The following is a 16,866-nucleotide window of genomic DNA, read 5'->3' as shown; positions in this document are numbered from 1 at the left end:
GTTGTGATGAAAAGAGCTGAACCATCCCATCATCTTAATAGCATTGTATGCAATTTTAAAATTCACTTCAGTCATTACCTTTGATTGCAAAGTTGAAATAGTTTGCAGAACTCCTTGCAACATCATTGGAAGCCTTGCATGATACAGTGCCATTGTTTTTGAATGAGCTGACATCTATGGTACTTTCAACTACTACCCAACCAAATGATGGGCTCGATGAGTTTTTAGAACTGATCTTCGCATCAAATGAAGTTATAGCTGGTGAATCAAAACACCTGCTAGGAACAATGTTGGCAATTACTTTCTTATGGATATTTGGAGTGAAGTCCCCATTATCTAAACTTCCTTCTATGGTAGAGTTAAATATTTACAACCAGATCTTCAGGTAACATAAGTGGATACAACTCCACTGAAGAACTGAGCTGAGGATTTTGCTCTTTATACTTCCCCTACTATATGAAGCAAGTAAGCTTACTTTAGGAGTAATAGTGGTACCACAGGTAAGGAACAAACATGACCTAGATCCTATTCCACCTCTAGGTGTCTAAGAACAAAGGGTGTGCCTATTCGTGCGAATTTAAAGACACATTAGCCATTTTTAAGGTGCAATAAAGGTATGGGTCTGCACATGTGTGCCTCTAATGAGCCTTAAAAATGGCAATTTTAGGCTACTGGCACCTAAATTTGATACCTGCAAAAGCAGGTATCAAATTTAGGTGTGAACAGATGAAATGCCTGAACATACCTGTAGACATGCTAAGGCACATTAATGCTGTGTAAGTTGACTGATTTGGGACTAACTTTAGTCCCAAGTCGATCCACACACTGTGTTAATGCTCCTTAGCATGTGCACGTGTAGACATGTGCCTAAATTATATTCATTAATATAATGAATTAAATAATTAATTCAATAATTAATTAAATTAATTATATTAATGCACATTAGGCAAATGAGCATTAAAGTTTAAGCGCATGTAAAAGCATGTGTAGATGCACCCAAATTCTATTTTACTACTATGTCTGATTGGCACTTACGCACTTTTCAGGCATCTGAGTCACCAAAGGAAATTCTACTTCATCCTGTACAACAGCCTGAATCCTGCTAAGATCTTTGAATTCTTCATGCATCCCCATTTTTACCATATGTGGCTAAGCCTGTCCCATGGTGCATGCTTGGATGCAATCCAGGATGACCACAGAGGCCTCTAACTCAATTTAAACTCCACTGTAATTCTATTTTGCTATGGAGATGCATAATTGTTGTGATCAGCTCCTGAAACAGTGGTTGGTAAATTAAATGCAACCCACAACTGTTTGAAACATGGTGGTACCCATCATTAGTGCAATAGCCCATGATGTGGGAGACCCACCTTCTATTAAGGGGGCTTCAGACCCAGATATCACACATTCCAATAGTGCCTTCAGCACTTCTTCACTGACAAGGCAGTGCTGAAATGGGGATACTGAACATCAAAGAGGGTAAGAGCCAAGAGGCCAGAAGGAGAACAAGCAGGACGGAGCCAGTTTGTGGTACAGGAAAGATCAATACTGCCCTGGGAGGGAGAACTGTCCCTGGATCCAATACTGCATGTGCATAAGCCACTAGGAAAAATGCACAATCAGCACTAGGACCAGAGAACAAGGTTCTTTCCATCGTGCTCTACGTGCTTGAAACTCCCTTATAGTGGGGCTATAATAGATGCCCATTACTATACTATTTGGAAAGTCTTCAAATAATAAGTCTCAACTACAGTACTTCATGTAGAAAAGGCCTGTTAGAATACTTCGCAGAGACTCCTTAACCAGAAGGAATGTACACCAGTGTTTGGAGAGAGGAAAAGAAAACCTTGGGGACTGGCAGATGAAAACCTCAAGGTCCTTGACCTTTCAGACAGAAAAAATAAACCTCGTATTTTGTTAAATATTCAGCATTCTCCAGCCCTGTCTTATAGGACACAAGCTTACTTTCTCCACTGTCAAATCTGTCCTGATATCACACTTCACTTGAAACCCCACTCACCATACAGTCACCTATACAGCTGGATAGAGTGGGAAAGCTAGATTTTGCTGTTACTTTTTTCAGATCACCCTGCATACTGCAGGCCACTGATGCAACTCTACTAGGCCAGAATCAGTTTTCTTTACAAAAGCATAATCAAGAAAAATGTCATTACCTGCTATTACACTACTCCAGATTGACACCACTTGTAAGCAGTGCAAATTCCCTCAGAGGAAGTTGATCTAGACCTGTCTCTCCCACTTCCTGGGCAAGTACTCTAACCACTAAGTTAATAGGGAAAAATGGCCAGAGCTATACAACTATACTGCAAACATAATCAGAGCTTCAGTTGTTCTGCATGTTTTTCTCTCTGAAGAATCAGGAACTGATGCAGCTCCAAGATAGAAATGGATCACAACCAAGGTGAGATGGGGATAGACATCTACATGGCCACTCTAGATCTCAGCAATCCATTCAAGCGTGCTCAATAATCCAAATCTATAGTTATTTAGAGATCTTTCCAGGAAAAAAATGGAAGTAGCATAAGAAACCTAGGCACCTTAACACCTTTGTGGCTCCTGTGTTGAGTGAAACAAGATCACAACAAAGAGAAAGATTCCATTCAGAGGTGGAACAGGATCTGCGCCAAAGACTTCTGAGGCTTAAGAAAAATCATTCGTTTAGGAAATACGTGCCTTGCTAGTATTACATCTGTGGCAGAGGAAGAAGTGAGGGACATGTTACAAAGTGCTTCACAACTACTGTAGCTAAATTGTAACTTTATAGTCACCTTAGAAAAAACATGGTAATTACTTTAGAAGTTATTTTTTTTTCATAATGACTTCAGCCACATTTACCATGTACCATGCTGTATATACATGGAAATCCAATTATCCTGTGTCCTGGACAATTGTGTTATTATATAATAAATACAACATATAGTAGCCATATCCAGCAGCTATTCTAAGATTGCCATTCTGCAAAGTTTCACAGTGAGGGACAAATTCTGTTTGGTGTAAATGGCTACAGTGCCTTCAAAGCTCATTAGTTAACAGCAGAGTTATACTGCCTCTTCCTGTTTACTCCAGGGACTGGCAATGTACAGTCCATAGGGCTTCAGGGGTATTCAGAGTCAGGGTGTTCAAGTACGGGCATTTTCCTTGTGCCACTGCAGAGAGATGCATTAGAGGCAGGCAGCTCTTAGCACCTGCCTCTGACCCAAAATGCATCATTCTGGCCCACAGCCAGAAAGGGTCCTTAGCACTGGTCTACTCTGTAATATACACTGAATATCCTCCAACGAGTAAGCACTGCAACCAAATCAATGATATAGACCTGGAAAACCAAGGAAGCTGAAGCAAGAAGTGACGGTAACTAATTATCTCTATTTACATTCATTCCTATGGGGAAATGGGTTTCGCTTAGCATGGTTCCACTTAACGCTTAGTTTTTCCAGAACCAATTAACAGCGTTAAGTGGGGGTTGCCTGTATTTGACTACATTCTCAACTAACTTATTTCAGCTTCCTATCGTTTGACTATTAAGTGAGGGGTCCCAGGCAAGATTTATGTTATTGTCTTCTCACTTACCTCTGCTCAATTTCTGGACAAAAATACCACTCTACTGTAGGGGCTGGGAAGCCAGCTGCTACACACTGGAGCATACCATTACTGAGTCTGTCCGAAGTAAGAATCTCTGGTTTTGCTGTAAGAAATCAAAGCGAACTGTTATGCTTCAGGTCAATATATAACCTGCATCCCATTACATTTTAATTCCTAATCTTACCTAAACTCTACATTTAATTACCATGGGACTAATGTACATAAAGTTATGCACATGAATGTTTGCAGGATCAGGGTCCGAATGACCATATTTCACTGATTATATCACTCTAGTGTTGACAACCTATGAAAATATACTCAACTTAAAAGTTTATATTGGCTTTCTGGGTTAGATACAAGTATCTTTACCTTTGTTACGTTCTTGGTTTCTGCATGAATTTAAAATCACAGCAAAAGCAGAGAAATTCACATACAAATGCTTTCCATGTTTTGAACGCTAATGAAATTTCAGTTTTTCTGCAGATCACCTAACTGCCATGTAGGGAGAACACTACTTTTTCATGATTTTCTGAGTGCATCTGCCAAACCACGCTTGTACTATATCTGTCTGTATAAAATATCACAGCCAGGAAAGGAACTTTACCAAAATATACCAGTATTTATTTGTATGACCAAAAAGTAGGGATTTATTGTACACTGACCCTCCCTGCAAGTTCTCAAGATCACAGCAAATACAGTGGAAGAAGCTTGTAATGAGTTACTCAGAAAATTAAATGCAAATATTGAAGGCAACTGGCTAAATGGATAAATGACATACAACAGTTAAACAGCAATATACAAATACTTTATTATTGGTATTTTTAGGTGTTCAAAGCTTGTTTTTAAAAGCTTCTGAATTTACGAGACAAACTTAATTTTTAAAGGAATATAGAAAAACTCTAAAATGCAAGCCACAGTTGACTTGTTACATCAACAAACATTTTAGTTAGTTTTTTCTATTCCCTATGATGCTATATAGTCTGTTTTATTAAATCAAGAAACAACAACGTTATTGTTGTTTGTTTAAAGATTATGCAAGCACTAAAGGAGAACATAGCAAAAGAATTGAATTTATATTGATCTTAGCCTTGTTTAGGAAGGGGGACTGCCTATAAGAGAGTTTTGAGAAACTTGTCTGGAACACTTCATAGAGATTCATTTGATGGAGAACCTGGATTAAAAGGCTTATTTATCACCATTCCTCTCCAATATCTGAAACAGAGATTAAAGATTAGATTGAATCTTTCAACAAAGGCACTGATCAATTTACAGATTTTTACTAATGTGTTACATTTTACAGATAGGATCAGATTCTAGTGTGTTGTAAATTTATCAAGCTCTGCTGACTCTAATGAAGATACTGATCTATACCAGTTAAGATTTGCACACTACAACTTGTTTGTACCAATTTTTCACTGTATAATGTACTTGTTGACTGAACTGGAGACAATCACACATATGCATGTCTTCAATCATGTACCACCAACTAACGAGTCATATAACAGGAACTTAATTTCTTTCATCTAAATTTGCATGTAATGTTTCACGCAAAGCATCAAACAAAGTGCTAAGATAGATTGGCAACATTGCTCTTTCAGTGTAAACATTCTGGTTGTGCACATCTTGGACAACAGGGAAGTTCATGGAAGAGATGCAAGTATTCTTTTTAAAATTCAATTGCAAAAAAGCCATATTCAGAATGTTTGAAAAAGTAGCTAGCCTGGGGCCCAGATGTACACATTTCTTTTGAAATACAAAGTGTGAAGTAGGCAGCATAACCATCCAACATTAATCACTGCCAAAAAGAACTGGAGAAATTAAAAGCATCAAATTAAATTTATGAGTAAGGTAAACATGAGATACTGAAAAGTACCACACTGGGAGAGGCCTGAACCTAGATCTTTCTGGCTTTGGATGGAGGAAAACAAACCAACGTGCAGGTTTACTGTTCAGAAAAATCTCTAACAGTACTCTAACATGAAAGGGAGAAAAATGAGATAGTGAGCTGGAATGTGATCTGGATTACACTACTATAGGGAGTCAAAAAAAGTGAAAGGTCCACACAAGCCATCCTAATCAAGATATGGCAATTCTTACAGCCCAGCACAGAGAGCAAGCATCATATCCAACTTCTTTGGACTACCCAGACTAATTAACCACGTAACTATTTGCAACAGGAGCAACTAGAGACAGCCTGTGGCAGAAGTCCAGGCCATGGTTCAGACTGTGGAGTCACAGCAAGATATCTTGAACAATACCATCACACCTTGACAGCAATGAAGTGGCACAAGTGAAATCAAAATAAAGGTCTCCATTTAAAATCATCATTTAGCTACACAGCTTAAAATCTGCTGGTGTTACAGCAGTTTCTCCTTTACGGTATCCTTGTGAGGGCAGGTTAAAGGACCCAAAGACAAGGGGCCATTTTAATTTTCTGCAAGCAATTTCATTCTTCTGGGGTAGCCTCTCTCCCCACTACGGAGTTCTTTCTAGGGTCATCTATCTAATGGTAATGAAGGGGTACCATTTTAAGGTAGTGGAGAGCTGCATCTATTCTGCCATGTGGAACAGTGAAGCTACCAGACAGACACTCCCATTCGTGCTCCAGCTCATTTTATACTGAGTGGGGGCATGGTCTGTAGCAGAGGGTTGCTTCTCTCATCATTTGTATCTTGTTTCAAATGAATGTGGAGTAAATAGGATGAAAAGTGGGCCAGCTCTGACAAGTATAGACCCAGATTCTCTTTAAGTGGTCTTGCTCTAAGAGATAATGTACTATGGTTGGTTTTATGACTTCCAATGTCTAATTATCCTCAGTATCTGGCAGGCTCTTAATGACTATATGTTGCTTACTTCTTTGGCTATAACATGTTAATTATTTAACGTTTCATTAAATTGTTCTGTGCACGTATTATTATTTCCAATAATAATCAGTCATTAAATGCTTTAAATCTCTAATTTCATTAAGTTTATTAAGTGTTATTCGACCCTTATTGTTCTGGATTCCAAGCATAAAAAACAAGACTTAAAGAAGTTGTTCCTATTTTAACTTGATGGTTGATACATTAACGTGGTTGATTTAATTAATTTTTATTACAAATTTCCTTTTCCTCATTAACATAGGAAAATAAATATCAAAAAGTAATTATTTTCCTTTCACTGTTTATAATTATTAGCAGAAAGGGGACTTTCTTTCATAGTTTCATAGTTTGTAGGATCGGAAGGGACCTTAGCAGATCATTGAGTCCGACCCCCTGCCATGACAGCAAAGACTACTGGGGTCAAACGACCCCAGCAAGATGTTCATCTAGCCTCCTCTTAAAGACCCCCAGGGTAGGAGCCAGCACCACTTCTCTTGGAAGTTGGTTCCAGATCCTAGCCGCCCTGACCGTGAAGTAGCGCCTCCTGATATCTCGCCTGAATCTACCCTCTGCCAGCTTGTGACTGTTATTCCTGGTCACTCCTCATAGTGCTTGGGGGAACAGGGACTTCCCCCAATGCCTGCTGGTCCCCCCTGACTAGTTTGTAACAGGTCACTAGATCCCCCCTCAGCCTTCTCTTGTGGAGGCTGAACACGTTCAGGTCCCGTAGCCTCTCCTCATAGGACCTGCCCTGCTGCCCCCTGATCATGCGAGTGGCCCTCCTCTGGACCCTCTCCATGTTGTCCACATCCCTCTTGAAGTGCAGCACCCAGAACTGGACGCAGTACTCCAGCTGCGGCCTGCCCAGTGCCACATAGCGGGGGAGTATCACCTCCTTGGACCTGCTTGAGATGCATCTGTGGATGCATGACAAGGTGCGGTTGGCCTTCCTGACTGCATCCCCACACTGCCAGCCCATGTTCATCTTGGCATCAATGATGACTCCAAGATCCTTTTCTGCCTCTGTACTGATGAGAAAGGAGTTCCCCAGCCTGTAGGTATGCTGCTGGTTCTTCCTATTCCTCCCTTCTAACGTACCCACATCCCCCCACATCTTAGTGTCATCAGCAAATTTGAACAGGGTGCTTTTTACCCCCTCGTCGAAGTCACTGATGAAGACGTTGAATAGTGTGGGCCCGAGGACCAAGCCTGCGGAACCCCACTGCCCACATCCCTCCAGGTCGAAAATGACCCATCCACCACCACTCTCTGTGTGTGACCCTCCAGCCAGTTGGTGACCCATTTGACTGTGTAGGTGTCGACACCACAGTCTCCCAGTTTCTTGATGAGAACAGGGTGAGAGACAGTGTCGAAGGCTTTCCTATGTCCACCGCTACCCCTGCATCTAAGGATTTGGTGACCTGGTCGTAGAAGGCCACCAGGTCGGTTTGACAAGACCTGCCTCTAATGAACCCGTGTTGGTTGCCCCTGAGCATAATCTCCCCTGCTGGCCCCTTGTGGATATGTGCCAGAATAATTCCCTCAAAAAGCTTGCCCAGGATCGAGGTAAGACTAACTGGCCTATAGTTTCCCGGGTCCTCCTTTCTCCCCTTTTTGAAGATGGGAACCACATTGGCCCTCTTCCAGTCCTCTGGCACCACACCAGAGCACCACGAGTGCTCGTAAAGCTGTGCCAGGGGTCCCACAATGACCACAGCTAATTACATAGTACTCTAGGGTGGAGAGTGCCCGGACCAGCTGCTTTGAATACATCCAGTCCCTCCAGAAGTTCCGACTAGTTCCTTACTAACCCTTGGCCTAGGTGTGCCACCCTTGGGATCTAAGGGGAGCCCAGAGGGGGGTGGCTGTTCCAGTCCCTGCTCAGGAAAACGGAAGCAAAGAAATCGTTAAATATGTTGGCTTTGTCGTCTGCTGTGACGACCAAATTTCCTAGTGTGTCCTGCAGGGGCCCCATGTTACCCGCAAACTTCTTTTTGCCCCCTAAGTATTTAAAAAAGGACTTCTTTGCTGTCCTTGATCTGGGAAGCTAGTCCCAGTTTCATCTCCACCTTGGCCTTCCTGACTGCCCCCCTACATCCCCGAGCAACTGCAGTATAGTCATCCCTGGTGATGGCCCCTCCCTTCCATTGGGTGTGCGCCTCCCTTTTAGCTAGGAGACATTCCCGGCCGCTTTTGATGAGCCATGGGGGCTTTTGCGCCCTCCTGCCCCCTTTGATCCGTGTTGGGATTACCTCCCTTTGGGCTTGAAGGATCGTCTCCTTAAGGAGCGACCACTCTTCTTGGGCACCTGGCTCCCCTCCCCTCAGCGCTTCCCCGACTATTCTCCTTAGCTCATTGAAGTCCCCCCTCCTGAAATCTAGGGCTGCTGCCTTGCTGTAGGCCTTTGCCATCTTGAGCTGGATGATGAATTCCAGCAGGCGATGATCACTGTCGCCCAGGTGGTCGAGCACCCGCAGCCCCCCAACCAGACTGTCACCTGTGGCCAGCACCAGGTCCAACAAGGTGTCTCTCCTGGTGGTGCTGTGCACCTCCTGGGTTAGATGGAGGTCCTGCATTCTGGCTAGGAACCTACGTGAGCGGTCAGACCTGGCTGACTGCTCTTCCCAGCAGATGTCTGGAAAGTTCAGGTCCCCCATGATGACCACGTCCTTTGACCTAACTACCTCCATGAGCTGACTTAAGAATTCCTGGTCTAGCTCTTCCCCTTGGTTGGGTGGTCTGTAGTAGACCCCCACCATTAAATCTCTTTCCCCTTGACTGCCTTGTATTCTAACCCAGAGCACTTCAGAGTGCCCTTCCTCTGATTCTTTGCTAATTGATGAGGAAGTGAATTCCTCCTTAATGTAGAGCGCCACGCCCCCACCTTTCCTCCCTGTCCTATCCCTCCTGTACACCCTATAGCCCTTGATATTCACTGCCCAGTCATGCGTTGGGTCGCACCACATTTCAGTGAGCCCCACTATGTCCGGGTTGGTGTCAGCTAGCAGGAGGGTAAGTTCCTCTTGCTTGTTTCCCATACTAGGAGCATTTGTGTAGAGGCACTTAAGGCCTCCTGAGGATGTGTACACTGGCCCCCTACTTTCAGCATTACCCTGGCCCCTGTTGCTTACCTGCGTATATGTTCTGCTCATCGGAACATATACGCAGGTAAGCAACTGTAACTACATTTTCTAAATTGGAATTAGTCTCTTTAAGACACTATGGTGACCTCTTGTGTGCACTCTGCATTTTCAATAGGGTTTTCTGATGGTAAGGTGAAAGCTGGATTTGGCATTATGTGATCTATAATGTTGTACTTATGCTGTGCCTATTTGTCCCTCTGTAGCATTTTTCAGAACTGATAACACTTTGTTGTTGATTTCCATTAAATTTGAAAATAAGTTTAAAAACAAGTTAACTAATTGCTAGATACACTGTATCTGTTGCTCTGGAATAATTGTGAGGTTTTTTTACTTGTTAGTCCCTTCACATACCAATCTTCAATTTATAATTTTTTTTTGGCTTTCATAGCTCCTTCCTTTATCAGGTAATTTATATTATATTTACTGCAAAGAAAGCCTTCATTTAACAATTCTACATCATTTTGAATTAACATATGCTTCTGCTGCATTAATTTTAATCCAAACCAAATATTCTTTGACTTTCAGATCTTCTGGCAGCTGGTTTCAAATGGGTATTTGGGCTTTGTTGTAAAAGTGGCATGATCCTCCATCCACTTATAAATAGTGTTTTACCAGGTCAGCTATTAAACAGTGTTTAACTATCAGCCCTGTCCGAGTCAGATTCATATGCACTATAGAATTATTTCTGCTGGAGGGCCACTTAATGAGTTTTGGTGAGCTGTTGAGGGCCACAAGGGTAGCCCCACCCTTTGACAGGTGCCCTGCCCCCTGGTTGCCATCTTGGGACTAGAAGTCAAGCCCCCTCATCCCTGACCTTTGGCACTGGAAGTCCCTCCCCTTGCCCCCAGAAGTACTCCTTTTGGGAAGTGGGTTTGCCATATTGGAACCAGAAAAGAAACCAAATTATATACTAACAATCAACATTGACTATAACATATTTTAATTTTATTAAAAAAATTTGTGTGTTTGTGTTGCATATATGGAAGTGATTGCATAATACTTCAAAATGAAGCCTTACTCTTGTATACTGTGGGCAGTACGGGATTTATGAGGGGCTGTGGGTGTGTGTATGTGGGGTGGGTGGGAAGGTGTGGGGGTATGTGTGGATGTGGGAGGCTGGGTATGGGGGTTTTGTGGAGGGGGCATTTGTGGGTATGGGAGGGTAGCAGTTTCTGCCTAGCCATCATTGCTGCTCAGCCAGGGCAGACAAATCCGGAGGAGGCGCAGGGAGGGCTGGAGTGGGGCTGTGCATGCGGGTCCCCACTGGTACTGTGGGGCTGGAACAGCAGTGGTGGCAGCGAGGAGCTACCACTGCCTGTGCTGCCTAGAAAGGTAGTCCAGCCATGGGGCTGCCCCAGCAATGCTGTGTGCCCAGGGGATGGCAGGATGTGTCACGGCCAGACAGTGCCTGGGCCAAGTGGGACTGAGGGACTCACCATGGCCAAAGACCGTCCTCAGGCCATATTTTACCCACCCCTGCACCCCAGCAATCCATGCAGAATTGCAACTGACTTCAGTGGCCATTCCTCATTCAGAATTAGATAAGAATCCTGACCTCAGCCACTGGGATGACAAGTCATGCAGCTACTTTATTGATGAAATCATATAAACAAAAGGTATTATTATTATTCTTTGTCTTTCATTATTACACAATGAACACTTTATATAAAACTATGCAACTAAAACCAGCATTTTAAAGAACGTTGTCTACAATGCTCAAATATATGTCGCCCTTGTAAAACAGAAAAGACTGCCAAAAAAGATTTATCTAACAGCTTTTACAGAAACTTGAGACTACTTGGAATTGTTTTATTATGCTGTGTTTAGTTATTTCAAACTTCAGTACAAATCATCTCTGAGGAAACTAACAGTTTCTACAAAGTTTGCAGTCCCAATCCATGCATTGATGCTATGCCACTTAGGAGATGTTGCAAGCCTCCTCTGAGGTATGCTCTAAACTCACATTATCTTACAGGATTGGGCCCCACTTAGAAAAGAAACTGTTGCTTTAATAGTCCAGAAACTGGATATAAACATCTGAACCAGGAAGGAAGGAAACTGCATTACTAGAGGTCATAAGCCTGGGCACCCCCAGATAAATTAAATTGTTTACTTTTATGTGGGCTGCAGCTGGGAGATTCTCATCTTTATCATTCCTGCAGCCACATAGTAATCTCTAGCTTGAAAATTACTACTCGCCTGTTAAAAAAAACAAAACCTGGAGCATCTACTTTTAATTGCAGAACCCAGCAGCACATGCTATAAGGAACTGACAAGCTACTTACGGACAATATATATAATGTCCCAGATCTAAGAGCACCAGTTTCACAGAACCGGCAGTAACAATATATTCCTTGCAATTCCTTTGCCTCCCTTTCAGAAGTAGGCCACTTGTGCAAGAATAAGTTCTAGTAGTTCTGCAAGACAACGCCATCTCACATGACTGTTTCCCATGCCTTCCTGGCTGGTGAAGGACATTCGAGACTGCCCAGCCTTTCTGAACTACCATTTCTGAAGTTACAAGACAAACAAAACAGATCAACACACTGGTAGATCAATGGAAAAACAAGATGTTTCAAACTGCCTCTTGTCTGCTGATACTGCAACAGAATGCCTGGTGGTAAAAACTGTTAGTGTAGAGACCTTCATTTAGTTGCTTTCAAACAAAAACACCCTCATCACCACAGAGGATTTGAACCACTGCCCAAGGGGACCCATCTGCCAAAGACACAGGGAACACTTCCCCATAACTGTCCTGCATATCAGGAAAAGGTTGGAGATGGGACAGTTGGGGGGCAGGGAGGAGAAGAGGAGAGGAGTAGCCACTGACCAGCACATCCCCCAGACCGTGGAGAGGCTGGTCCAGGGAATGCGTTGGGAGCATTACCATTGAAATTAAAGGCAGTCCTTGACTTATGACTTGGAGTTACAATGAACGACACTTATGACGTTCAGTGGCTATGTGTACCGGATGCACATGCACTCTGAGAGCACCGGTGCTCCCCCTGACTGGCCGCACTTGCTGCTTAGGAAATGAGCTTGGGGGGCAGGCAGAAGTGCCAGTGTCCCCCCTGCAAGCGCCAGCCGATCACTGCACCCACTCCCAGAAGCGGCCGCAGCCACCCCTGGAAGTGCGGTGATCGGCTGTTGCGGGATTGGCCACGGGGGTCCCCCCAAGCAGCGAGATCGGGTGCAGGGTCGGCCGAGGCACTCCCCCCCGGTTGGCGGGACTGGTCGCAGGGGAGGCACTGATTAAGGTGGCACCAGATGCCCCATGATGGCTTTTATAAATTGACACCGTCTTGAAGTTCCGATGTATGTTTCAATTTTACAGCACTCAATACAGCTGCATCCAGCTGGTAAGTCTATTGTGGTGGAAGGGGAGGAAGAAGGGAAGGTGCATGGGGGGACACATCGAGGCCCCCCAGAGTGAGAGAGGGAGTGGGGCAGGGGCTGGGGCAAGTTCTGCCTAGCTGGGGTGGGGTATGCGCAGGATGGAGCCACAGTTCTTCTGGAGAGTGTGTGGGGGGCTGGCTCCCACCACTTGTCCGGGAGGGCATGGGGGAGGTGTGCCAGATCTGTGTGGAGCAGGGCGGGTCCAGGGTTGCACCGGGCTGCGATCCAGGCTGGTGGTGGAGGTGCTGGAATGGGGGCTATGGTGGGGGCTACAGTGAATTTTCAGATGGTTGCAGCTCCCCATAGCCCCCGCTCCACTGCACACCCCAAGTGCAGCATGGCCTGCCTTATGCCATGCAGATCGAGGGGCAGAAGCCCCCTCTCCCCCCACATGCCTTCCCAGACAAGCAGTGGGTAGAGCAGCATGAAAAACTGGCCGAGCCGCCAGACGAGCAGTGCTCAGTGGTAGGAGCCATCCCTCTCTCCCTGCACTCCCCAGCTAAGCCGCAGCTCCATCCTGTGCCTGCCCTGCCCAGGCTTGGCAGCAGGCCTGTGCAAAGAGGGAATATTTGATTTGGATTCAGATTCGTCCAATTCAGAGGACAGTGATTCTAGTTGGAGATTCCGATCACTGTTCTGAATTGATTTTGGCCGAATCAGCTTTGGAAGATTCAGCACTGATTCAGATAGGATGGGGAAAGGCAGGCACAGCCCGGTGGCTCCTCTGACTGTGCCTGCCTATACCTGGACAGGGAGAGCCATGGGAGAAGCCCCCATGGCTGCCCTGCCTGGCCCCATCCCCTGCCTGGCACCAGCCTAGTCTTGGCACTTCAAAAAAAGAGCCCCATACTCACTGGCTGCAGAAGCGGGAATTGGGGCCTCTGGGCACTCATGCAGAGCCCCCCACCCCCCACACAGCATGGGGCAATGGGGGGCTTGGGGATAGCCCCCCGCACCTCGCACCAGCGTGGCAGCTGCTCCATAGCGTGGGTGCAGTGCAGGACCACTCGGCAGGGTGCCATGTGCTCCCTGGAAGCCGGGGCCACTGGGGATGAGTGCTCCTGGACTCTGGGTGACAAGTGGAAACACCCTAGCTCCCAGACAGTGCACAGCGCTCTGTCAAGCTGCACTGCATTTCCTCAACAAACAGCACTGGGTTAGAGGAGGGGCAGACTGAAGTGCTCTGGGTAAGAATACAAGGAGGTCGTGGGGAAAGGGACTTAACGGTGGGTGTCTGTTACAGACCACCCAACCAAGGGAAAGAGCTGGACCGGGAGTTCTCTGGCCAGCTCGCGGAGGCAGTTAAGTCAAGGGATGTGGTCATCATGGGTGACCTAAACTACTTGGACATATGCTGGGAGGAGCGGTCAGCTCACATAGGTTCCTAGCCAAGACACAGGACTTCCACCTAACCCAGGAGGTGCACAGTCCCACCACAGGAAATGCCTTGCTGGACCTGATCCTGGCCACAGGCAATGACCTGGTGAGGGGACTGCAGGTTCTTGACGACCTGGGTGATAGCGATCATTATCTACTGGAATTCACTATCCAGCACAGGGTGTCAAAGGCCTGCAGCAGGGCAGTAGACCTTGACTTCAGGAGGGCCGATTTCAATGAGGTAAGTAGACTCGTAGGAGAGGCACCAAGGTCCCAGAGGGTAGGGGAGTTGGGAGTCCACGATAAGTGGTCGTTCCTTAAGGAGATGATCCTCCGTGCCCAACGAGCGACAGTTCCAACACAAATCAAAGGGGGCAAGAGTGCTCAAAAGCCCCCATGGCTCAAAGGCATTCAGGAACACCTGAAAGCTAAAAAGGAGGCGTACCCCTGGTAGAAGGGAGAGGCCATCACCAAGGAGGATTATTACCTCCATTGCTCAGGATTGTAGGGGACTGTTAGGAAGGCTAAGGCAGAGACAGAACTAGGACTAGCGACCAGGATCAAAGATAACAAGAAGTCCTTTTTAAAAAACATAGGGAGTAAAAAGGAGGCACGGGTTAATGTGGCGCTCCTCCAGGACACGCTTGACAATCTGGTGGTTGCCCCAGACAAGAAAGCTGACCTCTTTAACAAATTCTTTGCCTCCATTTTTCTGAGCAGGGACCAGGATATCTCCCCCACTGGGGTCTGGACAGACTTATGAGAGGCACCTCCAGGCCTAGGGTCAGAGAGGACCTAGTTAGAGAAGGCTGAGAGGGGATCTGTTGGCCGTCTATAAACTTACCAGGGTGGACCAGCAGGGAATGGGAGAGGGCCTATTTCCCCAAGTACTACCCTGAGTAACTAAGAATAACAGCCACAAGTTGATCAAGAGTAGATTCAGGCTAGACATCAGGAAGTACTACTTCACGGTCAGGGCAGCTAGGATGTGGAACCAACTTTCAACAGAAGTGATGCTCGCTCCTACCTTGGGGGTCCTCCGAAGGAGGCTAGACAATCACCTTTCCTGCCCATGGCAGGGGGTCAGGCTTGATAATCTGCTCAAGTCCCTTCCAACCCTATCAATTATGAAACTGCACCTGCACAATGGGGCAGCTGCCACATGGGTGCCAGGCAGGATGGGGGGTGATCCCCTTGCCCCACACTGTGCAGGAGGGCTCTGCCATGAGCGCCCAGAGGCCCCAATTGCTGCTGCTGCTCCAACTGGTAAGTGCAGAGCTTTTTTAAAGTGCCAGAGGTTGGGCTGGGTGGGGATGAGGCTGGGCAGGAGAGCCATGGGGGCTTCTCCCGTGATTCCCCTGGCTGTGCCTGCCTCTGCCCCGATATGGAGAGCTGTGAGGGCTATGCCCTGCTGCCATTTGCCCAGCCAGCATGCGAGTGGGGGGCAGGATGGACAATGCAGATATGGTTTGCTCCAGGTGGCAGCAGGGCATAGCCCTACTCCTAGGGCTACTGCACCTGCAGCAGCCCTGGGAGCAGGGGCTCTGCTCTGCTACCGCTTTACTAGCCGGTGCAGAAGGTGCAGAGGATGTGGGTGCAGTAGTGCTGGAAGCAGGGGCTATGCCATGCAGCTGCTTGCCTCCTTCCACCTAGAGCAAGCCGTGCCCACATCCTGCACCCCCTCCGCCCCCTGGCTGGGCAGCTTGTCCCAGCCCAAGCCCCAGCCCCAGCCCCAATCCCTCCCTCTCCCAACACCAGCAGATTTACCAACTGGAGGCAGCTGTCAGTTGCCTTTTTAGTCTATGGCTGAATCTCCAAAATCGGCCAAATCTTTTCCGAATCAATTTGGATGCTTCACATTGATTCAGAGCTTTTACTTGATCTCCTGATTCGATTTGGATTCAGAGATTCGGTCCCTGAATTGGGCCAAATCTCCTCCTAATTGAATCACCTACTGAAGTTTCTCACTGCCCTACTGGGCAGCACTTGCCCCAGTCCCACTCGACCCTCATTGCAAGGGGGCCTTGATGTGCGCCCCCACACCTCACCCCTCCTCCTGTCCCCTTCCATCACAACAGACTTACCAGTTGGCCACAGCTGTATTGAGCATCTTAAAGGAACAAATCTCCCATTTATATTATTGCTCCTATGGGAAAACTGGTTCTGAGTTACAATGTCTTGACTTAAGACAGTTTTCAGAAACCAATCATGTTTTAAGTCCGAGAGCTGCCTGTAATGCATGGCAAAAAGCATAGAACCCATAGAAGTGTTCCATTTGGTAAGTTTACTTCTGATGATGGAACTGGGAAAGGGTAGGGAGTTTCTTGAAAGTTGGGAGTGGAGCAGAGGGGTTGGGAATGTTTCTCTCAAGGTTTGATCCTTTTGAAGTATAGGCTGTAATTGTTGGATGTTCCTTCTTATCAGTCAAGTGTGGGATAGTAAATGACTACCAGGGATGTATGGTCAGTAGGGTTTTCCTTCTGTCTGGT

The 16,866-nt window shown here is 46.1% G+C and overlaps 1 protein-coding gene across 2 annotated transcripts in view; it reads right to left on the bottom strand.

Annotated features, from left to right (window-relative positions):
* Positions 1–16,866, bottom strand: part of KIT (KIT proto-oncogene, receptor tyrosine kinase) — an 83,249-nt gene that overhangs the window by 26,186 nt on the left and 40,197 nt on the right. Inside the window, exons 8-9 of one of the 2 annotated variants that reach the window (XM_090035940.1) lie at positions 3,589–3,703; positions 79–278 (exon numbers count right to left, since the gene is read on the bottom strand). In XM_090035940.1, the coding sequence (XP_089892066.1) occupies positions 79–278; positions 3,589–3,703 (315 nt within the window). The remainder of the gene's footprint in view (positions 1–78; positions 279–3,588; positions 3,704–16,866) is intronic. The other variant, XM_090035941.1, reaches the window with a different exon arrangement.

Source organism: Crocodylus siamensis, chromosome 2, assembly GCF_052110815.1.
Source record: "Crocodylus siamensis isolate JL-2025a chromosome 2, ASM5211081v1, whole genome shotgun sequence".
Classification (NCBI taxonomy): Eukaryota; Metazoa; Chordata; order Crocodylia; family Crocodylidae; genus Crocodylus; species Crocodylus siamensis.
Note: the sequence above shows the minus strand (reverse complement) of the source record. Positions and strands in the feature narration are given on the sequence as shown.